The sequence below is a fragment of the Crocuta crocuta genome, unplaced genomic scaffold (genome assembly GCF_008692635.1).
Source record: "Crocuta crocuta isolate KB4526 unplaced genomic scaffold, BGI_CrCroc_1.0 scaffold96, whole genome shotgun sequence".
Lineage (NCBI taxonomy): Eukaryota > Metazoa > Chordata > Mammalia > Carnivora > Hyaenidae > Crocuta > Crocuta crocuta.
In genome coordinates this window covers 8,259,703-8,285,283 of record NW_027531522.1, presented here as the reverse complement: position 1 = coordinate 8,285,283, position 25,581 = coordinate 8,259,703, and the positions used below count along the sequence as shown (strand labels likewise).

At 40.8% G+C, this 25,581-nt stretch overlaps 1 protein-coding gene across 3 annotated transcripts in view; it reads left to right on the top strand.

Moving 5' to 3' along the window:
• MRC1 (mannose receptor C-type 1) overlaps positions 1–25,581 on the top strand; it is a 101,025-nt gene that overhangs the window by 4,411 nt on the left and 71,033 nt on the right. For 2 of the 3 annotated variants that reach the window (XM_077772459.1, XM_077772460.1), the window contains exons 2-4: positions 9,677–10,078; positions 13,801–13,974; positions 18,040–18,204. In XM_077772459.1, the coding sequence (XP_077628585.1) occupies positions 9,677–10,078; positions 13,801–13,974; positions 18,040–18,204 (741 nt within the window). Of the gene's footprint in view, positions 1–9,673; positions 10,079–13,800; positions 13,975–18,039; positions 18,205–25,581 lie in introns of all 3 variants that reach the window. The other variant, XM_077772458.1, reaches the window with a different exon arrangement.

Below are 25,581 nucleotides of genomic sequence, written 5' to 3'. Positions count from 1 at the left end.
TTCAGTGCCTTATGAGAGTGTTGAACTAAATTTCTAGGTAGGAAGGGTCATCATTAGTTAAATGTGACTTTCACAGAGTCATGTGTGTTCAACCTCAGTTGAAGACAAAGAGCCCTGTCTTCAGAAGGGAACTAGAGGGACACCTGAGTGGCTCACTTAGTTGAGCATCTCAACTTTGACTCAGGTCATGATCTTGTGGTTCGTGAGTTCGAAGCCCACATCAGGCTCACTGCTGTCAGCCTATCAGCTCAGAGTCTGCTTTAGATCCTTTGTCCCCCTCTCTCTGCCCCTTCACCACTTGCCCTTTCTCAGAAATAAATAAACATTAAAAAAAAAAAGGAACTAAAGATCATGGGCATCCTTTGACACTCACATCTGGTCTCTGAGACTGAATCCCAAGCAGCTAAGGGAGAACTAGGAAGTCACAGAGGCCACAAAAGGAGTTGAACGAAAGCAACGTAGCTTCTACTTCCTATGTGTATCTACATGGTGAAAAGGGAGTCAAAATGAGAACGGTAGTGTTTTCTTGCCTCTTGGCCACCATCAAGCATTGTTGGATGGAAAAGTCTTATGGTTAGTTTGATCTAGAAGAGTGTGGGGGAAATCACACAGAACAAAAGTGAGAGTCAAGGAGGTAAGAAAGCAAGCTCCCTTTCAAAAAGAATTGACACTGATTGACACTGTCTTGGCAAAGAAAAGAAAGCATTCTAACCAAATTTGTCCAATTACAAATCAAGTTAAGGTCACTCAAGTTAAGAGCACTTTCAGATCCCTCATCACATTAATTAATCCCTTTCAGATCCCTAATCAGATCCTTACAACAGCCCTGAGGGGTAAGACGGGCAAAGGTCAGTGGCCACTTGTTACTACATGAGGAAACAGGCTCAGAAGTCATCTAGCCATGAGGGACCAGAGTGGATTCTACACTAGTGCCTTCTGACTCTGCGACTAAGAAGTCGCCAGAATTTACCAGCTAGAGTGTGTCGGCCAGGAAAGACATACATGTGCTCAAAACAACAGTGTGCCAAAGAAAGACTTAGTCCTTCTAGTTGTACCAATTGTTTAGACTTTTCACCTGGGGCGGGGGGACGGAGGGGGTTAACACTAGAGTGTTCACTCTATGCAAAATGACATGCTGAGTGTTTTACATAAATTACCTCATTTAGAAGTTCATAGCAGCTCCCTCAAGGAGCATTATTATCCCTATTTTACAGATGAGGAAATCGAGGCTGGAATGATTAATTTAACTGGGGCAACACAACTAGGGAATGGTGGAGCCAGAAGTTGATAGCAGGTGTAATGACCCCAAAGAATAAACCTTTCTCTACCATGTCATGTGTCTCTTGAGTTTGGAAACTCTGGAGTCTCCATCATTTCTGTTCTTCTGTTCCTTTCTCTGGGCTGCTGCCACAGCTCTGTTTTCTCTAGTCTCATCCTGCTCTGAGCCATTTTCACACTGTCTTCAAGACTGATTTTCCAGGGCGCCTGGGTGGTTCAATCACTTAAACATCTGACTTCAGCTCAGGTCACGATCTCACGGTTTGTGGGTTCGAACCCCACGTCGGGCTCTGTGCTGACAGCTCGGAGCCTGGAGCCTGCTTTGGATTCTGTGTCTCCCTCTCTCTCTGCCTCTACCCCTGCTTGCATTCTCTGTCTCTCTCTGTCTCTCTGTCTCTGTCTCTGTCTCTCTCTCTCTCTCAAAAATAAACATTAAAGTTAAAAAAAAAAATAAAAAGACTGATTTTCCCAAGGTAATGACAATAGTTACCACATATCTAGCAATTTCTGTGTCAGGAGCTGTTCCCAGTATGTAGATGATCTCACTGAATTCTCACAACAGCGAGCAGGTTCTGTTACTTTCCCCTCATTTTTCAGATGGGGAAAAGAAAGACCAGCGGAGTTTAGGAACTTGACCAAAGTCACACAGCCAGTGAGCATTAGAGCTCTGATTACGTCATGACCGATTGATATGATACATAAGAATTAAATACTTAGCAAGGCTGTGAGGGGAAGAAGAAAGAGTGGTATAGTGTCAATGTCTTCCCTCCGGATTTCATTTGTCTGTCTTAGAATTGGGGGAGAGGCTGGCGTTCTGAGGTGGAGGACCCAGGAGGGAAAGGAAAGGAGAACGTGTTGGGAGGCAGAAGGGGACAGAATCCAGTACGCAAGTAGAGAGATCAGCAGACCGAAGGAGGCTGAACTCCCAGGAAGGAACTAGAATGAACTAGCCCAGGAAGGGCAAAGATAATCGTTGTCTTTAGGATAGGAGATAAGAAGTTGGAGGAATGTCTCGCTCTTGGCCTCTTCTTTCTCCTTGAGGTCATAACCCATATTGGATTCCTAGCTGCACCTCCCCAAATGGCCGAATGCAGTGACTTAAATTATTAGATTCTCTGAGTATTTGGCGAATAAGTGAAGGATCGAAGTGAAAAATAAAATTATTCTCAATTTTTCTTTATCTTTTTATTAATTTATTTAAAACAAGCTTTAATGTTTATTTATTTAGTGAGAGAGAGTGCACGCATGCATGCATACGAGAGGAGGAGGGCAGAGAGAGAGGGGGAGAGAAAAAAATCCCAAGTAGGCTCCGTGCAGGTTGTCAGCGCTAGAGCCCAAAGGGGCCTCGAACTCACCAACTGGAGACCATGACGTGAGCCGAGATCAAGAGTCAGATTCCTAACCAATTGAGCCATTCAGGCATCCCTCCTTTATTCTTTTGTTGAATATTCCTAAACGTAACACTGTAATCCTTAGTCTCCTTCCTGCCCCCAGCCCGTGGCATATATTACATGCACGATACGTATTCGCTTTTCGCTTAACTTCAGTTCTGGGAGGATACATATGTAGGTTTTACATTCATTTACTGAGGCTAATGGACAGATTTCTTTGTTTGGGTCGCTCAAGACACTATGTCTGACGGTGATTTGAGTGAAGTAGTTTACTTGGGTGACAATCCCAGGAAGCACAGGCAGAGGAGTGGGGAGCTGAGACCAGAGGGGGAGGGGCCAGTGACCACTGTGGGTTCGGCCCTGGTGGGGTCCTCTGGGTGACAGTGTAGAGTATGTGCCTTAGAATCATCCCACCTGACATGCCAGGGATTTGGGGTGTTTCTTCACCCATTGCCATCAGTCACTGATGAAGGGCTCTTCCTGGGGACCTTACTTCTCTGACATTTCTTGTCCTTGCCGTTTGTAGGCAGAGGGGGCTCTGATGAGCAGAATACGCCCGCCAGGCTCACAGATGTCTGTTGTGCTGGCATTGGGGGACGGGGCTGCCATGCACTGAAACTGCAAAAGGCAAGAAGAAATAGTAGTATCTGTTGCAAAACATCCACTTCTTTTCTTCTTATCCAGCTTCTCTGTCTTGCAAAAGATTGCTTTTCATGTTTGCACATCAGCATTTGATTTATCGCTAGTGGGGAAAGTCTACAAAAGTCTAGGGAAACATAGGATTTAATAGTTACATCTCTGGATAGTCCCACTTAATAACCTAATTTTCTTTGACTAGTAAGTTCAGAAATTTAATTATTTGTTCAATGTTATGGAAAAATTTAAAACTGTTAAAATACGCTTGAAAGAATACTCATACTCGTGTTACTGGGTATCTCATTCTCAGTTATGTTGACTTGAGATATTGAATTGAAACTTATGACTTCTTTCCTAAGTATAGTTTGACCTTTGAGGTTTCTGCCTGTGGGTTAACGTCAGGCGACACAAGCTTACTGTGGTAGGGAACTTGTCTCTGGTTTGTCCTTCGCAATGTCCCTTGCACGGTACCTGGCACATGTGTTGTACAATTAATATGAGGTTAGACAGATCAAGTTCAAGATGGAAGGAGGGTCTCTTCAATTCTGGAAGGAAATGTCTGATGTGTAAGTATTTAAAATGCAAAAAGTATTTAAAATGCAAAAAGAGGGGCGCCTGGGGGTCTCAGTCAGTTAAGTATGTGACTTCAGCTCAGGTCATGATCTCCTGGTCTGTGGATTCGAGCCCCATGTCAGGTTTTGCGCTGACGGCTCAGAGCCTGGAACCTGCTTCGGATTCTGTGTCTCCCTCTTTCTCTGGCCCTCCCTTTCTGTCTGGCCCTCCCTGTCTCGTTCTCTGTCTCTGTCTCTGTCTGTCTGCCTGTCTGTCTCTCAAAAGTGAAAAAACATTTAAAAAAATTAAAAAGCAGCACCTGGACGGCTTAGTCAGTTAAGCAGCTGTTTGGCTCAGGTCATGATCTCGCAGTTTGTGAGTTTGCGTCCCACATTGGGTCCTGTGCTCACAACTCAGGGACTGCAGCCTGCTTCATATTCTGTGTCTCCCTCTCTCTCTCTCTCTCTGCTCCTCCCCAGATCGCGCTCTGGCTCTGTCTTTCTCAAAAATAAATAATGGTTAAAAAAAGTTAAAACGCAAAAAGAAAAATAATCGATCCCAAAATTGAGATGGCAAAGAAATGAATGCATCAGTTCAGCTGTCCTCATGTGTTAGCTCTGCAGTGTTTGCATTACAATAACATAATTACTCTAGACAGAAAAAAAAAAAAAAAGAAAGTTTATACATAGAAAACACTGGTGTGGTTGATAGTGGCCAGAATGGCACAAGATGCCTCTTGGTCAAGGCCTTGAATCACTGTCAGCGGAAGAAATGTGATATTTTAAATCAGAGACATTGCACATAGAACCATGATAAAAGTACTCTGTGTTGACTAGTTGGGGAGAGGAATAGTGTATGACTGTGAAATCCTAAAGTGATAATTTTACATTTCCTTATATTGTCTAGCAAAAGCAATATCAAACTTGCACTGCTCCCTACTGTCAAAGATAAATAAAGGAAATCAGAATAGATAAGTTTGAATTGAAATAGAAGCTTTTCATTTCCAAGTACTCCTTTAACATTTTTTTTAATGTTTATTTATTTTGGGGGGAGGGGGAGAGAGAGAGAGAGACAGAGAAAGGACACGCCCATGAGCAGGGAAGGGCAGAGAGAGAGGGAGATACAGAATCCGAAGCAGGCTCCAGGCTCTGAGCTGTCAGCACAGAATCCTACGCGGGGCTTGAACCCATGAGCCATAAAATCATGATATCTGAGCCGAAGTCAGAAGCTTGACTGACTGAGCCACCCAGGTGCCCCTCCAAGTACTCCTTTTATAAAAATTTACAAATTTCTCTCAGTAAAAATAAACTTTCAGGGGGAAAAGTCATATTAAATATTCTCGTCATCATTAGTCAATTATTAAATAAAATAACCTATAAAATTAAATAAAATTTACTAGTCAAAATGCTTTAGACTTAATTAATAATTCTTTCATTCCTTCAACTATTATTTGTTGAGAGGCTAGTATGCTCCAAAAAGAGAGGATAGAGTACTGAGCCAGAAAGTACTAAGTCTTTCTGCTTGTGAAATTTACATTTCAGTAGTGGGACACAGACAAATATAATTAAATGGAATTTTTAAGTTTATATATTTATTTTGAGGAAAAAAGCACGTGTGGGAGGGGCACAGTGAGGGGGAAAGAGAGAGAATCCCAAGCAGGCTCTGCACTGTGAGCCCAGAGCCTGATGTGGGGCTTGAACTCACAAACTGTGAGATCATGACTTGAGCCAAAAACAAGAGTTGGATGCTTAACCGACTGAGCCACCCTGGCGTCCTGATAATGAAATGGATTTTTTTTTTTAAAAAAAGAATGTATTTTAAGATGTTGTGAATATTATATAGAAAATAAAAGAGCAAAATTAGGATAGTCTGGTCACTAAGGAGTTGACGCTTGACCTGGAACCTCAATGAGCCTTCCAAGAATAGGGAACTTGAAATATGAAGCTTCCAAAGTGGACGCGAAGTGTTTGAGGAACGGAAAGGCCTGTGGCTGGAAGGTGGTGGGTGAGAGCAGGCGCGGCAGGGCTGGATCGTGCTTCTCCTGGTGAGCTGCGATGGGGACGTTGCAGGTTTTCTCCCGTGCGCAGCCGCACACTCTCAAAGGGTTTAAATGGTTGGGAAAATGTAATTAAAAACAAAATCTCCTCTCAACCTGGAAAACCTTTCCACAAAGGTAGAAGAAAAAGAACAATTGTATGACTGAAGGAGCATTCGGCCAGAATGCAATGCACATCACAGGCAATCTGCTCCGGAGGCTGCAGAAGCAGAAAGAAGCCTGACTCCTTTATAGGGTGAAGTGGGAACAACCCATTACTGTAGGTAGGTTTTGCGATTTTGAGTCAGGTGGCAAATTAGGCCCTTCTCACCCAGGAAATGGGCAGATCAGGTGTTATCTTCTTTGCTAATTGCGTTTCAAAGAGAGGAAGACCAGAGTTTAGACTATGGTGGCATGGTCTAGGGCGGTGGCCATGGAGACAGACAGAAAAGAATGGATGAGAGTGTATGTATTAGTCAGGGTTCTCTGGCATCACCAAAAGGGTGTGTGTGTGTGTGTGTGTGTGTATCTCTATCAATCTACCTCCCTACCTACCCACCTACCTACCTATTATCTCTCTCTCTATCATCTATCTACCTATTATCTATCTATCCATCCATCCACCTATTATCTATCTATCCACCTATTATCTATCTATCCACCTATTATCTATCTATCCACTGTCTATCTGTCTATCTCTCTATCATCATCATCTTCTACCTATCTTTTGAGAAATATCTAAGGAATTGCCTCATGCAGTTGCGAAGACTGTCAAGACCAGAATCTACAAAGGCAGGCTGCCAGGCTGGAAACTCAAAAAAGACTTGATATTGCAGTTCAAGTCCAAAGGCAGTCTGGAGGTAGAATTGTTTCTTCTTCAGGGACCTCAGCCTGTTATCTCTAAAGCTTTTCGACTGACTGGAAGAGACCCACCTACAGTTTGGAGGGTAATCTACTTTACCGATTCACATGTTATTCTTATCAATCCAGCAAACAAACTTTCGCAGCAACGCCCAGACTGGTGTTTGAACAAACTTCTAGGCTCTGTGACCTAGCCAAGCTGACACATAAAATTACCTATCACAGTATATTTTTGGGTAGAGCCAAGAGATTCTTATAATTGATGGTGAGTCCTAGGTTTTCGGCTTATAGATATAAATGGAAGATGGTGCCATTAATGAAAAACAGAAGATTGGATGTTTGCTCATTCAATGCCGCCATATGTAGAGAAAAATTAAGATGGACCCACAGATAAAAATTAATGACATAAAATAAAAGTCAAATAAAAACCTCTGAAGGAAGAACACCATCTGTGCATAAAGATGTTCAAGCGCCTTAAATGGCTGGTTAAAAGCTGGCTGGGTGACTGAATTTAGGTGGCTAATAAATGCTGGCTGTTCTATAATGCTGAAATATGAGGTGGAAGATATTGTTGATGAGATAGATGTTACTCAGCAAAACTGTCTGAAGAGTGGAAGATATGTCAAGATAGGAAAACAACAGGTGAGATAGAAAACACAATTAAAGGTAAAGGGGGTAGAGTTGAGCTCACAGATCTATATGATAGAATTTTCAGACTTCATTACCATTTTATTTTTTTATTAAAAATTTTTTTAAGTATTATTTACTTTTAAGAGAGAGAGAGACAGAGACAGAGCATGAGCAAGGGAGGGGCAGAGAGAAAGGGAGACACAGAATCCAAAGCAGTGTCAGCTGTGCTGACAGCTCAGAGCCTGACATGGGGCTTGAACCCACAAGCCCTGAGATCATGACCTGAGTCGAAGTCGGATGCCCAACCGACTGAGCTGCCCAGGCGCCCCCAGACTTTGTCACCATTTTCAATTAGAGGAGCCTAGATTTACATCTGGATATGGTAAATTATCATAGGGACTGATGTTTAAACCTTTTGTCTTCCTATCTCCTGTGCTTTACCGTGAACAAAACACCGTATTATGAGTATTTTCATTTTCTTGGCAATGCAGAAAATTCCTCGACTTGTCACATAAGGACACGGGCAGCGATTAGATGAGGTCGATTCTGGGAAGGAGTTCGGCTGGATGGGAGGGGCTGCGGTTTGGGCATCGCGAGTTCCGTTGACAGATGTCAACTCCGGAGAAGCTGGCAGAAGCAGGTGTTCTGAACTGAGACACTCTATTGAGTCCCAGTTCCAAGAAATCAAACCAGCAGAAATGAGAAACCCAGCCAAGGAACCCCAGCTAAGGTTCACAGTGGCACCAAATTAGGAACCCAGACGGATTAGAGGGAGGAGGTCTCTCACAAGTGCGGGACCAGAGCAGATACGGGAGGGCGGCAGGGAAAAGAATCTTTTAAGGCAAACATCCATTGTAAGCCCTAAGTTGATGGTCCAAGAACAGACCTCAGAATGTAAGTGGCTCTAACCCCCCGGGGGGGTTGAGGACAGTAAATAGAATATGGCTTGTGAAAATGTTTTGTAAACTGCGGAGGACTCTGCTAGTGGTACTTTTATTACTCTGCTATATTTCACAAACAGTTTGATTAAAAATAATGAGCTAATTTGGTCAGCCCCTCAAACATCTGCAATACTAACTGGCTCGTTTTGAAAGAACACTTAAGTAGGAGGAATTTAGTAACACTTCAGAAGTAGGGTTTGATACTTCTGTCGTAAAACGAAAAGTCACTTCTTTCCGTTTGTCTATTCTTAAAAAGATAAACAAAAAAGAAAACCCTTTACCTGAATTCAATTTTGATGTAAGGGGAAAAATATGCTTACCAGATCCTTTTTTTCTGTTTTCTTTTTCTTTTTCTTCTTCTTCTTTTTTTTTGGCAAGAGGAAGTTCAGTTTTGCCAGCTAGCAGCTCTGTACTATAAGTATAAAACATCTACACATACTAATTTCAATCATCAGCCCCAAACTACAAGTATAGAACAACACCGTTATATGCAGTTATCCTCATAAATATTGCCTTGAATGATATAAAAATTTACATCTATTTAACTTTTACTGCTAACTTGACAGTTACATTGATACTGTCACAGGTATATTTTTGTATCTTTTTTTATACAAAGGCCGCCTTGAGTATGCCAATAAAATGAAAGAACTGTATAATAGAGACTAACTCACCTCTGGTTGCTAGATCTCTAAGCTCCCTATTGTTGCAAGAGAAAACAAAACAAAATAAAACAAAGGTCTTCTCGAGTAGGGCTCTCCAGAAAGTGCTTTGTTCAAAAATTTGCTGGATATAAAGGCAAAAACTTCCTAAAATAAAATCAGTTACTAAGTTTCAATGAACCTCCCTAATGTTATAATTCAAATGATTAGAGTTTCCTCTATCTTGAACAGAGTAGCGATGAATCAGACTTCAAAATTCTATTCCAGGGTACCCATGCACTTAATTTTATAGCTTATTGTATTCATATCTAATTTTTCTTTTCTCAGATGGGTATTATTTGTTTCTCTGTTATCTACGTTTTATGTTTACCGCACTACCATTTATGTGCATTTAAGGCAGGCCTTTTTGCAGTGCTCCCCATAGTGAAAACCGTTGTCTTGAGGATTTCCAGTCGATTGCTGGGGGATGGGACTGCCTCCCCACCCCCATCTCTCTCTCTCTCTCTCTCTCTCTCTAGCTTCAAGGACCCCCCCTCCCCCACAAGAGAGCTGAGCTGTCTCAAGCAGAATCCATATCACCCCTTCTCCTGCGATCAGTTTTATGGAGGAGACATTGGGAATTTTGACCTAAAATATTCTGTCACATGTATCCACTTAAGCATCTTTTCTTTCTTCTTCTTTTTTTTTAAGCAGACACAAGGCAATTTTTAATATATAATGAAGACCACAAGCGCTGCGTGGAAGTAGTAAGTCCCAGTGCGGTCCAAACAGCCATTTGCAATCAGGACAACGAAGCGCAGAAGTTCCGATGGGTGTCTGATTCCCGGATTATGAGTGTGGCATTTAAGTTATGTCTGGGGGTCCCATCAAAGACGGACTGGGTTGCTGTCACTCTGTATGCCTGTGATCCGAGGAGTGAATTTCAGAAATGGGAGTGCAAAAATGACACGCTTTTGGGGATCAAGGGAGAAGATTTATTTTTTAACTATGGCAACAAACAAGAGAAGAATATTATGCTTTACAAGGGCTCTGGCTTGTGGAGCCGATGGAAAATCTATGGATCCACAGATGATTTATGCGCCAGGGGTTACGAAGGTAAGAATTACGGATTGGCTTGCCTTCTTTCTGTCACATTTTTCTCATCTTCTTTGTTGGAACCTAATTGAAGAAAATAGGCATATTCTTGTCTAGTTTGTGGTAGAATTATTAATTGATGTTTGTGTTTTGAACTATTCTGTGTTTTATGGGAACATGACAGTGGATAAATATGGTAAAAAGTCCGGAATGATACTTTAGTGATTTATAATTAATGGAAGGACTGTGCTATTTGTTTTTTAATTGGCTAAGGTTTTTTTTTAAATGATAGATTACACTTTTTAGAAGTTTATTTTCACTATAATCTTTGACCCAAAGCCTCCTGTGTGACATTATATGGTTCCAGTGATAAATGAATTTAACCACACATTTCTTATACTTTGGTTTAAGTTATCCTTGGAGAAATGATCCACGGAAGAACGTTCTTTACCAAGTCAGATTGCCTGAAATGAAATCTTGGCATTCCTTGACCTTTTAGATTTCTGAATGTTTCTTTGGCACCTTACAGGTAGGGTAGTAAAAGGCTATGGTAATCGAAAGATTAAAAAAGCTGAGGAATTGGCTTGTACATTGACATATGACATATTTAGTTAGCTATTTTAGAAAGTGGTGTCACATGTGGGACAGAAAAGGCTTTTTTATGAGGTTGGTTCCTTAAGCTCTTGAAGGTTCAATAAAATCAGAGTATTTCGCGTTCTGTGATCTTGGCCAAATTTCATTCTCTGGTGGTTGCAGAGAAACAAAAAAACAAAGATAAAGCAGAACTTGAAGCCGTTTACAAAGCCTTCTGGAGTCAGATGATGTTATCACCACATTCCAGGTTTGGACACTTGATTATTTGGGAGTGTTATCTACAACAGCCTCAAGGTCAGAGGAAGAGCCTGCCTTTGGGGATAAGAGATTACCTGTTTCCAAAATTACTATGTTACTGGGGCTGCAAAGATTGCTTGAACCTGGTTATCATAGCTAATCAGAGCTCAGGAGTTCAGTCTTTGTGAGGCCATAATATTTCAACTTTCCATTTTCCTACTTAAAAACATTTTTTTAATGTTTATTTATTTTTAAAGGGGAGGGGCAGAGAGAGACAGAGACAGAGAGAGAGAGAGACAGAAAGGCTCCAGGCTCTGAGCTGTCAGTACAGAGCTCAACACAGGGTTCGAACACAGGAACTGTCAGATCATGACCTGAGCTGAAGTTGGACGCTTAACCAACTGAGCCACCCAGGCGCCCCATCCATTTTCTTTCTTTATAAAGAAGAGGGAGAGTAGACATTGAAGAAAAATGAGAACAAGGGCTCAGAAAGAGACTCTTCTGAGGCTTGAGTGAACATACTGAAGGTTTAGAAGTTCTAAGGGAGATAACATTTCAGGAGAAACTTGAATGAAAACTACAGCCAGGCAAGAGTGAACCAAAGTTGACTGAGTCAAATTCCACAGACCAGACAAGAGTCCTAACTGAGGGGTTCCAAACATGGAAGATTGGTGCTGAGACATGGGACTTCTTATCTTATTTAAAAATACATCACTGAGATTACATAGACCTGCCCATTACCCACCACCACCCTTTGTCTTCAGCTCAGTTTGAGAAAAATATGCATAGGGTTTAGGATAGCAGGTCTCAAACTTTAAATATGCTTAAGAATCACCAGGAAGCTTGTTACAAGTGAAGATAACAAGGTTCCCCACCTACCCAGACTCTAAATTAGCACATGAGGGGAAATATCTAAGAATCTATTGAATTACTTTTATGAACACCTGAGTGCTTGGATGAAGGTGGTCCATAGACCACACTGTCTGCTTTCCAATTCTCCCTGAATACTTAGGATCTTCCTTCTGGGAGATCCAGCCTTTCAGAATGATCTTGGGATGGACTCACAGGAGTACACATTCGATCTAAAGACAAGGCAGAGAGGGGGTATAGGTAGAGCCCATCTCTCTAAAGAAAACTTGGGGGAGACAACTCGCCGAGGTCAGGAATTACTTTTAATAACAGAATCAGAATTACAGACTTAGAAGAATCAAAGTGTTGTGTGGGAGTTTGGACCACAGTGGAAGAAACATTGACCACCATAACATGGCTTGCCAGTGAAAGGTGGCTGGACTAGAATGTGGTTCTTTTGGCTGTATCAGGGCATTCTTAAATACAACTGGCTAGTCTTGAAAAGTCGATTTCTGACTGATCTCCACATCCAGTACTGACAATTTCTTGGCCAATTTAATGAACGGTACAACCATTCCTGAGGTAGTCTTAAGAGATTTTCTTCATATGAAGGAACAGGAACTCCAGTGGTTAAGAGTGGCATAATTGTATCTAAATCTAGCATGTTCCCTATACGAGATGTGATTTGGAAACCTGGTCCTGGAACTTAATGGCACAAAAGCCAGAAGTGCATTTTGCAGTGCCTAACTACTAGATAATCAGCAAAAAAGTAATTTTGAGGTAAATGAAAATAAACCTAGCTTTGTCAGAAGGACTGGATAAGTACAGTGAGTCAGGGGAAAGGAAAGAGGGTAAGGAACTTACATGCATCATGATTTTAAGATATGTTAGGTATTGTGCTATATGTTTTACAAACTTTATATTGTCTAAGTGAATTTTGAGATATCTTTTTTTAAGTTTATTTATTGAGAGAGAGAGAGGGAGAGAGGAGAGAGTCAGCAGGGGAGGGGCAGAGAGAGAGGGAGGGAAGGAGAGAGAATCCCGAGCAGGTTCCATGCTGTCAGTACAGAGCCTGAAGCAGGACTTGAACCCACAAATTGTGCGATCATGACCTAATCAAGAGTCAGATGCTTAACCAACTGAGCCACGAAGGTGCCCTGAGATGTCTTTGAAGAACTGCTTAAAGGCATAGAATCTATAGAACTTAATTAAGGAAGGAGTATTTTTATCTAGGACAAATTCTGAATAACAGCTGGTGGCAAAAGGCTGAATACGTCGCTATAGAAGGTTGTTATTTCCCCAAAAGGTGTCTGTGCAAAGATAGAGACATTAAACAGATTAGAGCATGTAACGAGGGGCATGGAGTGGTTGTCAATGGAGATATGAGCTTCTTGAATCCTTTGGTGTAAGCCAAACCATAATCAACATTGAATTTGTGTTTATTTCCGTTTTCTTTTCTAGGTAAACCCAGAACTTCCCACTACATTGTGTTTGAATTCAGTTTTAAGAAAGCAAATACTGATCGTAAATGGTTCGGAGTGCTTTCTTTCCGCGATGGGGATTAGAGAGTTATGCCCAAATTCCAACCCTTTCTCATAGTCATTGTTCAGGGACTCCCGGGGAGGCTGGCCTGACAGGAAGTCGTAGGGGGGCATTTAAGTTTTGACTGTGCGTTTGAGTCACACAGTTATAAGGTTCTTTTTTAATCGAGAGATTCAATAATTCTGTGATTCCAAGCAAGAGGAAGGATGGCCTCTTCTCTGTTTTGGAGGGAATGCAGAAATCCAAGTAGGTGTCAGTACAGCTGACTACTTTTGCCTCACATGGGGAAAGAGGAAAATCTGTCCTAAAAGAGCAGCAATGAAGTGGTCCTAGAGCTGTTCCTATTAGAGTTTGCTGTGCATACTCAGCAAGAAGCTGGGGTAGAGACGGAAGGGAAATAGAAAGAAATTCCCTGTGTGGGGACATCAAAGGGGATCTTCTTTCGGCATCCTTCTCATTGGAAAGTCCACATTCAGAAGACGGACTGACATTCTAAGTGCAAGTCATTCTGTCTCTTCTAGACATGTACACGCTGCTCGGCAATGCCAATGGAGCAACTTGTGCGTTTCCATTCAAGTTTGAAAACAAGTGGTATGCAGATTGTACCAGTGCTGGGCGATCAGATGGATGGCTCTGGTGTGGGACCACCCCAGACTACGATACAGACAAGCTCTTTGGATATTGTCCATTGAAATGTAAGTAATGCTCCCATCAAGAAAATTTGGCACGTTTTAACGGGGCGACATAACGAGCCGATGTTGTGCTTGTTGAGAATATTTTCCCTTCCTTTTGTGTGTGTGTGTGTGTAAGAAATTTATTTATTTATTTATTTATTTATTTAATGTTTTATTTATTTATTTTTTACAAATAGTTTATTGTCAAGTTGGTTTCCATATAACACCCAGTGCTCATCCCCACAGTGCCCTCCTCCATGCCCATCTCTCCCCCGCCCCACACCCATCAGTCCTCACTTTGTTGAATGTTTTCCCTTCCAAAGCGATTTCCCTGTTATTATCTTGTCACACTCCACCACAACCCTGTACAGACGTCATTGTCCCCATTTTATAATGGAGAAAGTGATCCATATCGGCTGAAGACCGGAACGCAGGTCTTCTGACCCTCAGCCCTGGGCGGCATCACATGGGATCTTTATTCCCGCCAATTGTTTCTTCCCTTCACCTTCTCCTGTTCCTGGAAGTTATTTGTTAAGACTTTAGGGCAAATTGTCCTATAGACGATGTAATGTATACTTAATACTACTCTGCTTTATTAACCTTCAGATCAAAAATAAGCTTAAACAATGCCATGAGCATGTGGTTTGATGGAGAGAGAGAGAGAGGTGAGGGCTTCCTGACTTTTGTGTCTCTTTTCTGTGAAAGTGATAGTAATCATAGTAAATTTAACTTCATTTAAAAAGAGTATCATTTAATTTAACATAGCTCTGAATCAAATGGAAGAGGCTTATTTTTATGCTCAAAGGATTTTTAAAATGAAAATATAAGTATTATTGCAGGAATACAAAAACAAGTGTCTTTGCATGGTATCCGTGGGAGTGACCAGAACGTAAGAGTTCTTAGGATTCTCTCCATACTTGAGAAGCTGTAAAGAAACAATGTAGCAGGTCTAGGGGAGATGGAGGAGAGCATCAGCGTGGGGAGGCAGGGCTGGGGTGAAGAAGGAGACAAGGGCTGGGTTCTTTGCTTCACTTTTCCTTTTACCCCACATCTTCTACCTGCTGCTAGCTACCCCCTTCCTCTTCCATTCCCTAAATCTCGTACTCCCTGACCCCCTTGCTCCTTCAGACTCTCTGGTTTGCAGCAGCTCCCATTCTATGCTGTTGCCAAGAACAATCTCTCCTGCTGGCCTGCACAGGGGTGGGATCAGGGATAGAATCCGGGGGCACGCGCCATCTGGCCTGGCTGTGAGCCCACCTCAACTGCAATAGCGTTGCTACAGCTGAAGCTTTGGGACCGTGCCTCCCACCCAACAGTCACATTATTCTGAGCAATATTGTGAAATAATTCACAAAAATATTGTAGTTTTTCAAATTAAGGCCAGAATTCCAAGAACCATACTTCTTTATCTCTCCTGGGTGCTATCCCTCTGTTCTAGGTGAATATCAACAAAAACTCACAGGCTTCCCATTCACAGTGACACTGCTCTCCCGTTCCTGGGGGAAGTAATTGTACTCACATCTCTTAGGATAATTTTAGAGGTCTGATTCCCACGAAAGATTTCTAGATGTCTGATCTCTGTATTAGAAGTGTTTTTGTCTGAATCCAGCTATTTTTTGCCTAAGATAAAGCAATACTTGTTTTCCAAAGGTGAGGGGTGTCTTTCACCTTTACTTTAGTAGGAATGGTATTTTCTAAATCTGTTATCATGGAGTTTCTTGGAATGCGATTTCCATAGGCCTAACTATAGCATCTTGGACTTAAGTGGCATTGATGAAGGAGCATGACTTAATCAGTCATTAAATGGAAGACAAATGGTTAGTCACAAATCACACACAAAAACCCACACAAACACCTCGCAGCCTTGGGATAGATGTGTGTTGGATGGGTGCCCTGAGTATTCTCTTGAATACTTGTAATTTGTGTCGTAAAAATCCATGTATATATATTTTTTCTTGTTAAATGTAAAAATAAGATAGCTATAGGAAATAAATTGTTTGATTTCAACATGGATTCAAAATTTAAAGCACATTTTATACATCCTATGCCTTTCTTAAATGGCTTTGCAATTTCCCAGTCTACTTCATTTTCCTTGCTTTGGGTTCCTTTCCAAAGACCATTGTATTTTACGTTAGCCTCAAACTAGCAGGTTTAATACAGGAAGATGAGGTACCGGTTTTGACCTAGTGACACTTTCATATGTGCTTTTCATTGTCCTTTGCACTGTTTATTATAGTGTTTCCCTTCGGTTCAGACATCTATTTTAAAGTACCGGAAAAGGAAAAGACCCTTCCTCTGGATTCTCCATAGCTTGCATCTTTAGCTTGCCGCATCGGTTGGGCTGGTTAACTGTGGGAATTTGAACATTAGGGGAGATGTACAGTCAGCAAACCTATACCTTCAGTGAGAAATAGATTGCAATTCCTTGATCTCAAGAGCCAAATACACTTTTTTAAAAAATGAAGAGTCATATTGCTTTCCCTTCTACGATCATGTATATCCCCAGACATGAAAATAATCCCTCCTTTCTTTTAATGTCTCACATTCTCTACCATATCAGATCTCCACATTTCTAAAAATATGTATTTAAAACCTCTCCATCTTCAATTGAACTTCAAACCAGTCTGATTTGAATGGTCTCACTCCCATGGACAAGAATCCATTTGGATATGGAACTAGTAAGGTCTCAGCTCATGATCATTTAAATTTAACATTACCAATTCAAATGTATTTTATTTTGTATATATTTTTTAAAGTTTATTTATTAATTATTTTGAGAGAGAGAAGGACAAAGAATCCCAAGAATGCGCTATACTGTCAGCACAGAGTCCAATGCAGGGCTCAATCCTATAAATGGCAAGATCATGACCTGAGTCGAAATCAAGAGTCAGACACTCAACCACCTGAGGCAACCAGGGACCCCTCAAATTTATTTTTATATAAATATATAATAATTTTATAATGAATACTTCTTAGAAGTTTCTGTGTTGTTGCCTGAATGGAATTTTGATTTATTTTTCTTCCTCTTTGGTGTGCAATGGAACCACAAGTTTCATATCATACTCTGTGGTACGTGGATAAAAAAAGGTCACTTCCTTGTCACATATGAAGCTTCATGGCAGCACAGGCTACATGCTTATTGGAAACTGGTCAACATCCTGACAGGTTGAACACTTCTTAGAAAATTTGAAAAGTTACACAATTCCTTCTCTTTCTTACAGACAAGTGAAGAAATTCTTACCACCTATGATTTGTAGGTAGAAGTTTATATTATTAAAAAGAGAAGAGGGAAAATTTCATAACACAGAGCACAAAAAATATTTCATTTGTTGACTAATCCCTCCAACATCTTATATGTAGCACACTATAAATAATATTTATCTATACTATTGACCTTTCATAAGGTACAACAAAGTTTATAGAGCATATTGGGAATCCTAAAATGACAAAGGAAAAATAAGCTAAAAGAATTATTTTTTACTCTGAAGGAAGAAAAACTAACAATCAGCCTCTATTATTGCCTGGTGCTACCTAGATTTAAAATCTCCTAGAGATGGAAAAATGAGATTTCAGAGGTTTATGATTTAAGGACAAATCACTAGTGAGTTGACATGGCCTGAATGAAGGCCCAGGGCAGCCTGGCCCAAAGTCCATGACTTTGCCTTCTCATGCCTATGACTTTGGTCTAAAAAGACCAACTAGAATGTGCAGGCTGAATATTCACTTGCTGCGAGAAGACATATTTTCTCTTTTCCTTGTATTTTTTTCTAGACTAAAGAGTTTGAGCCGGCATCTGTATTCTTGCTTGTTTGCAACTCACCTGATCCCAACTCACCTGATCCCAAACCTCCGGATGGAAAAACAGGGAGATGATGCCTCTCTTTCCTCTCTTAGGCATAGGAAAAGAATGGATGTGGTCAGTTTTTTGGAAACTCCCCTCTTCACTAAAGGAGTGAGGAAAATTTCATAGCCACTTTAAAAATAAGGGAAAGGAAAGAAAGAAGCTTCAGGCAATAATGCTCAATATTGTTCCCCAAAAGTCTTTTCTGTGCCTAATGCAGCCAATTCCATTTGATTCTTTTACAGTTGAGGGCAGTGAAAGCTTATGGAACAAAGACCCGCTGACTAGCATCTCCTACCAGATAAACTCCAAATCGGCTCTAACTTGGCATCAGGCGAGGAGAAGTTGCCAACAACAAAATGCCGAGCTCTTGAGTATCACGGAAATCCATGAGCAAACATACCTGACAGGTAAGGACAGTAAAAGAAAAGGAAGTTGTAAGTAAGATCAGGATGGTTTTATTTCTCTCCAGGTTAGCCTAAGAGCCATCGGCACAGGGGATTATAGACAGACATCATGATGGAGTCAGTCCCAGGCAGGTTCCATCCCAGGGTCTGACACATTGGCCCCGGGTTGGCAAATGGCTTGTGTCTTATCAGCCAACTGTCCCCCATCCATTGTGACAGTCTCTCTAGAACGTGGGTTGAAAAGGATTCCGAGAGCTGGGCTGGGCTCAGAGTAGAAGACGTCTCCATCACTAGGGGATTCTTGGACACAGCAGGGGTACCAAGCTGGTCAAAAGCCCCAGGTCCAACCTTTGAAGCCAAAGGTTGTCTGTCAGCATCATGGCATTCAAAAGGTAAAATGAAGCAAGCGCTCCTGCCACAAGCTGGACAGGTCAAGGGTGGCTCTGAAACTCCGCGTCCTTTTTGCTTCCTGTCTCTCACACTCCCAGACCGTACTGGTTTTCAGGCCTTATTGGCATTCTTTCCACAGTGTGTTTGCTTTGGAAGCATTTGTTCTTGTAGGATTATGAAGATGAAAAGAGCTAATGTTTTCTTGAAAGTATTTGTGTTTGCTTCTGAAATCCACACTCGGGGAATGGAGAGATTAGGAGCAGAAACGAGTGGGGAGGAAAAGCATCCTTGATCCCCTGTTCCACATCTCCTCCCTCCAGGTCCCCCTGACATGCTACCAGATTAATGTATCTCTGAGCCTATGACCCCCGTGCTCAAAAAGCCCTAAGTGGCTTCCTATTTCCTATCAAGTAATTAACAAAACATCTTTCCCTGGCATTCAGAGGCCGTCATCTGCCCCCTGACAGATGCATTTTGCAGTCTTGACAGAAGGCTTTTGGGTTTCTCATCTTTATCTCATACTTTGTCACCACCACATCTTCAATCTCATGCCATTTCTTGTACCTGGGATTGCCAAAATTTTACACAGCTGAAATGCAATCTTATCCATTTCCGTCTAGATTTCTCTTCTTTGTTTAGTGCTTTGACTTATTTATTAAAAAAAATTTAATGTTTATTTTTGAGAGAGAGAGAGACAGACAGAGCACAAGCATGGGGAGGGGCAGAGAGAGAGGAAGACACAGAATCTGAAGAAGGCTCCAGGCTCCAAGCTGTCATACAGAGCCCGATGTGAGGCTCGAACCTGTGAACTGTAAGATCATGACCTGAGCCCATACCAAGAGTCAGATGCTTGACCGACTGAGCCACCCAGGTGCCCCTGCTTTTACTGCTTTTATAATAGCTACTTACATACATGTCATACTTCCCCTACAAGACTAGAAATACATTTATTTGTTATTTTTCATTCATTTATTCAACAAGGTGGCTGGTACCTGTGTGTGAGGTATTATGCTAGGTTATAGGGACACAGTGGTGATCAAAGCCAGTCATGTCCTGTCTACATGGAGCTTAAAGTCCAGTGGGCAGAAGAGACATAAACAAGAAAACAAACAGATAAATACATGTGACGTGTAAGTGCCACGAAGAAAGCAAACTGAAGGCTATGTGGAGAAAGGATAATAACAGCAAATGGCTGACAATGAGGAATGTCTCATGAGTATTTATGCCTCCCAACCCTCCAAGAGATTCACACAGAACCTTCCAAGGAAGGGAGTCTCAATGAATGTCTGCTGACCGACAAATGACGGTGTAGCACGCTGAAAATAATTATCTAGAAATCCAGCCTCGTGCTTGGACAGCCAGGCAGCTTATGGCAGAGACAGTGCAGTGGTTCGTAAACGTGAAGTTGCTTATTAATCACCAGGGAACTTTGTTAAAATAAAGCCGTGTGAGCACAAATTCCAGAGATGCTAGATCAGTAGGTACAGGGGCCAAGAATCGGCATATTCTCAGCCATCCAGCTGATCCTGGGGGTTATAAGTGAGACTGACAAGAGAAAAATAATCTGACCACACTGTGTATTCATAAGCTCAGGGAAGGAATCATGCCTCAGACTGCTCAATGGTTCTGTTTTGTGTAGTCTGGGGGGGCCTTTGTAGTGTTGGGGTGTTGTGTCGGAGTGACTAACGTTTACAACCATGTATAGCAATAAGGACAGAAAGCACAGAAAGAGACAAAACTAATTTCATGTAGATGATCAAGGACGAGGAGGGATGATTTAAGACAACCTGGTGCTATCTGTGTCTGCTGGCGTGGGTGACAGAAGTCTCTCGAAGTTGAAAAGGTTTCTAAACCAGTCAACGAAAGACAAATACCATATGATTTCACTCGTATGTGGAAGCTAAGAAACAAACTAAAGAGCAAAGGGGAAAAAGAGAGAGAGAGAGAGAAAGAGAGAGAGAGCATGCGCCCAAGAAAGAGACTCATAACTGTAGAAAATACACTGATGGTCACCAGAGGGGAGGCAGGTGGGGGATGGGTGAAATAGGCTATGAGATTAAGGAGCACACTTGTGAGGAAACCGGGGTGAGGTATTCTGGAATTAAAATAAAAACTTCAAAAAGAAATGGAAATTGTTTCAATTGGCTTTTCTTTTTTTTAAGGGATTCTGTGGGTTGTATTATCTGGGCTCTTCTGAGTTTTACCGGATTTCTGGCTTTCTGGAAGCTAAGGAACTGAGCACAGGTTACTTTTTCACTGCCTTCACCAGCTGCCTAGAGGGAAGGGGTGATGCCCTGATGCCTGCAGAGCAGCTCTGCCGGAAATGCTTTCCTAATCAGCCAGCGCTATTACTGTGTCCCCCAGGACAGCCAACAAGCCCGAAGAGATTCAGAGGCTCAGGTCACCTCAGATACTTATTTGAATCTTATCCAAGCCTCCGGAATTGTAGTCAGCAAATTTTAACTGAAATCTGGATAAGAGTGATTTCTTTAATGAAGTTTGGAGTATTTCCTGCTTTCCTTTAAGTCAAAAATATCATGCATTCAGGAGGGAAAAAAAGCCTGAAGGGGAATTCATAAAATAAAACACAATTTTGTGCTTGGGAGAGAAGGTATTCATGATATTCAGGATTTATTGGAATGTATTGGGGGAAGAATCTAGAAAATAATGGTGTGAGTGAAGGACTATGATCTATTGGGGGAAATAGGCCACTAAAAAAAAATACCCACAAATAGTTATACTCTTTTTAGATAGTGAGACTTTTGGGGCACCTGGGTGGCTCAGTCGGTTAAGCCTGACTTCGGCTCAGGTCATGATCTCACAGTTCGTGGGTTTGAGCCCCGCATCAGGATCTGTGCTGACAGGTCAGAGTCTGGAGCCTGTCTTCGGATTCTGTGTCTCCCTCTCTCTCTGACCCTCCCCTGCTGATGCTGTCTCTCTCTCTCTCTCAAAAATAAATAAAAACATTAAAAAATAAAAAAAAATAGACTCTTAAATAAGGTTTATTCTATGCAAGGATTGTGAGCAGTAAATATAATTTTTTTAAATGTCTACGTCATTTCTATGAGTCTCACATCCAGTGAGCTGCCATTTATTGAGCAGATGCTGTATTCCGGGTGCTGGGCTTTCTTTCTAAAGCTCACGCCTACCTCCTAAATGAATATTATTGTCTCCGCTTTATAGATGAAATAGCAGACTAGGCGGGAGAAGCTTGACACTTGCCCACTGCCTCCTGTTCAGAAAATAGTTGGGTTGGAACTGGGCACCATCTTTCCATTTCACTCTGCATGGGTCCTACTCACAAAATGAGCAAGGATCTGGCGGTCCCCGAGGCACTAAGGAGAACCCTAATTTAGCTGTGAACAGCTCCCTTGTCCAGTGAACTTAGTCTAAACTAAGTCTGATTTCCCTTTGCCCTCAGGGTTTAACCACTCTGCCCAGTGGTACTTTCTTTACATCATCCACACACATTGCATCATATCCTCACTTCCGTTTCTACCCCCCAAATGCTGGGACACTATTTAATCCTCAATTCCTGAACCAGAGTTCTAACCACATATGTGTAGGTTTAGGATTTACAGAACCGAGATAAGATGTAGGAACTGAAAGTTGGCTCCTTACCCTGATTGTTTTCAGGGCTGGCTGGAAAAAGAACTGAACCCCGATACAGAGCAGATGAAAGCCAAGTGTAACACTGGACATGAATACATCATCTGTTAGAAATAAGTGCCAAAGCAGGTGGATAACCATTTCAGACTATTGTGCAAAAAAATCAAGAATCGAAACATTCAGTGTGCGGAATTGATACTCTGTGTTGTAATGCTAACAAAGCCTTGGTCCCTCTATGAAATTAGAACAGCACATTCGAGAAAGACATTTGTGGATGACGACCGTCTGCTTTAAGTGACATATTTAACACAAAATTTGAATTTTGTTTCTAATCACACTTTGTGCCTTGTTTGATTCAACAAAGAGTAATAATAAGAAGAAGAAGACAGCTTACATTTATTGGGCAATTATTATGTGTTAGGCCCTGGTTTTGAGAAGTAATCGTTAATTTAATTTCTCAAAATAAGTCTACAAGTACCTACAGCAGATGTGGGATGTCAGAGAATAGACAATTCCCTTAAGAACCTATCATCTTTTCTTGGTATGCCCAACATAGTAATTTCAGCAGTCTCAGATGAAAATCGACTTTAGTTTTTCCTATAGTCAGTGAATTATTTATAGTTTTGAAAATGTACAAGTGTGTATTTTCTTAACTAATAAATTTTTTAAAACACCAGGGTATTTGACTTTGGGAAATAGCTGTATTTAATATTTGTGAAACGTTACTGTCAGCATCCTTTCCTCGAGTATACACCTCTGCAAGTCCAGAGATAATTATTATTCAAGTTACTGCAATTTTAAATAATTTATGAAAAAAATCATTCAGGGCTCAATGGTATTTAACAGAGCAATTATTAACATACAATGTAGTATCCATATGACACCATTTTTAAGGCATAGCCTGGTAGACAAGTGTTTCCTCTTGACATATTACAAGTTACCCATTACATAAATGAGGTAGGACACTATTTTTTAGTTGGTTTCTTTAACTTATCCTAAAGTTATATCCTTTATTTATATACATAAATAAAGTTATATAAGCAATAATATTGTACTCAAAATAGTTTTAATAACTATGTTTTTACTATCTGTAAAAATTATTAAGAAACTAAAAGGAAGCCATTGATAAGATGAATAGAACATTGATTTCACGTGAATAAATTGTTATCACTGTATTATTATTTTTTTAAATGAATGCAGTCGTACTTGATGTGCTCATCCCAGAGATTTAAGACTAAAGAAATATAAAGACTCCCTTTTTGATAATGTCATCCCCTTGGTATAGTGTACAGTAAACATTTCTAGTTTGGGGTAAGACTTCAACTTTGGAGAACCAGAAGTTGAGTCTTCACAGGTGACAAGAGTGAGTTCTGGCATGGGCTGTGGGCTGGGAAGGAATGACGTGTATCAGAAATATCTGTGTAGTTCACCATTGTTTATTTAAAGGTGCCCTAACATTGAGAGTTAGCTAGAAAGCATAAGATATCTAGAAAGGGTAGTAACTCATAGGTAAGTTTCATTTGAACAGGAATCAAATCCACTGGAGAAACCACATTGAACCCTGAGTTCCATTCCTGATCCACTAATCCTCTACTTCATTCCCCATGTATCTCAATGTCTGTGTCTCTGGTTTTTCCTCTATAAAATGAAAGAATTGGGCTAGATACTTCCCAGGGTACCTAAAGTACCTACATGTAAGAGCTGTGCTAACTCAAACTTTTCTTCCAGAACACTTGATAAAAACGAGGAAATCGGAATTAATTTTTACTGATTTTTACATTCCAGCATTTAATTTCATCCCATTGCTAGTTTATTATTTATTTACAGAAATCCCACCATAGGGTTTCTGTTTCAGTATTGACTCCAGGATTGAGTTCAGTTCTGTTTGTTAAACATCAGTCCACCTAATCACCATCAACCTAATCACGCTCAACTTGAGGATAATCAATACCCTCAAGTGGGTATTTTTCACCTCCCTTTGCAAGTACATCTCTGCCAGACGCGAAGTAAACTGAGTGCAACACTCAGGTCACATGACCTCTAAGACAGTCATTTGCACTTTTATGGAAGTGGATGTAATAAATGTGAGATATGATTATTTACTGAGTCACTGTAACTTCGATTCATTTGAGTTGGTGACACAAATGTGTGCCTAATGTGTGCTAATGAAAAATTGGGGAAAATGGTAGCGACGTTGAGAGAGCTCGGTTTGGTTACATCAGAACTATAGAGTCAGGGCTTCGGTGTCATGAGACATTATCATAGTTTGTGAGAAATACAGGGCTCAGAATAGAGTAAGTGATAATTCTCACCTTGACAAGAATACTCACCTAAGTTTGGTATTTTATGAAAGACAAAGGACAGTTTTGTGTTTGATAAACTCTTCAATCAACTAAAAAGAGAACAGAGAATTTGTTTTAAAAATGTTTAAAACAAAACATTACGTATGGGTGGCTCAGTCGGTTAAGCGTCCAACTTTGGCTCAGGTCATGATCTTGTAGTCGATGAGTTCGAACCCCGCGTTGGGCTCTGTGCTGACAGCTCAGAGCCTGGAGCCTGGTTCAGATTCTGTGTGTGTGTGTGTGTGTGTGTGTGTGTGTGTGTGTGTTTGTGTGTGTGTGTCTGTCCCTCCCCCACTCATGCTCTGTCTCTCTCTGACTCTCAAAAATAAATAAACATTAAAAAAAATAAGTTTAAAAACCTTTAGGTAGTAACAGATGAGAGTGTTTGACTCTGGAGGGCTGAGGTCCTTGTGGCTTGTTTTTTTATTCCATATCAGGCCTGACATAGAATTTGAATAATATAATTATGATTTTATGAAGTGCATAAGCAAAGAGTCATTCATGTTAGCCAAAGATTTTACTCTTAGAATTTAAGCAAAATCTTAATGAAAAGTGATTTTTAAAAATGTCATGAAATAAAATTCTTAGGGTAAGTTCTAGAATGTAAGACTGGGTAATAATTTATGAGACTGATAGATCGAACTGTTTATTAAACATTTTTATGGTAGAAAACTTTGAATTTTATCCAAAATAAACCTTGTGCTCTAAAATGAAGTCATGTTATTATTTGAGGATAGAGAAATGAAAAGCTAATTCACACCAGCATTTTCAAGGTGGTGGGGTTGAAGCCTGATCAGATCTGAGTTAGAAGCTCAGAAGGAATCTTAATAGATCTTAGTAAGAATCTTACACTCTCCCCTCCGTTTCTTTATCAGCCAATGGAAATAGTAGTTTACCTCAGGTTGTTAGGAGAATCAAAGGAGAAATGTTAGGCATGGTTTTTTATTACTTCCCTCAAATACATTTTGAGTCAAGTGCTTAAGTGCATTTGATTTCATTGTCTTTTCCAAATGTCAGTTTTGTTTTTGTTTTTTGCTTT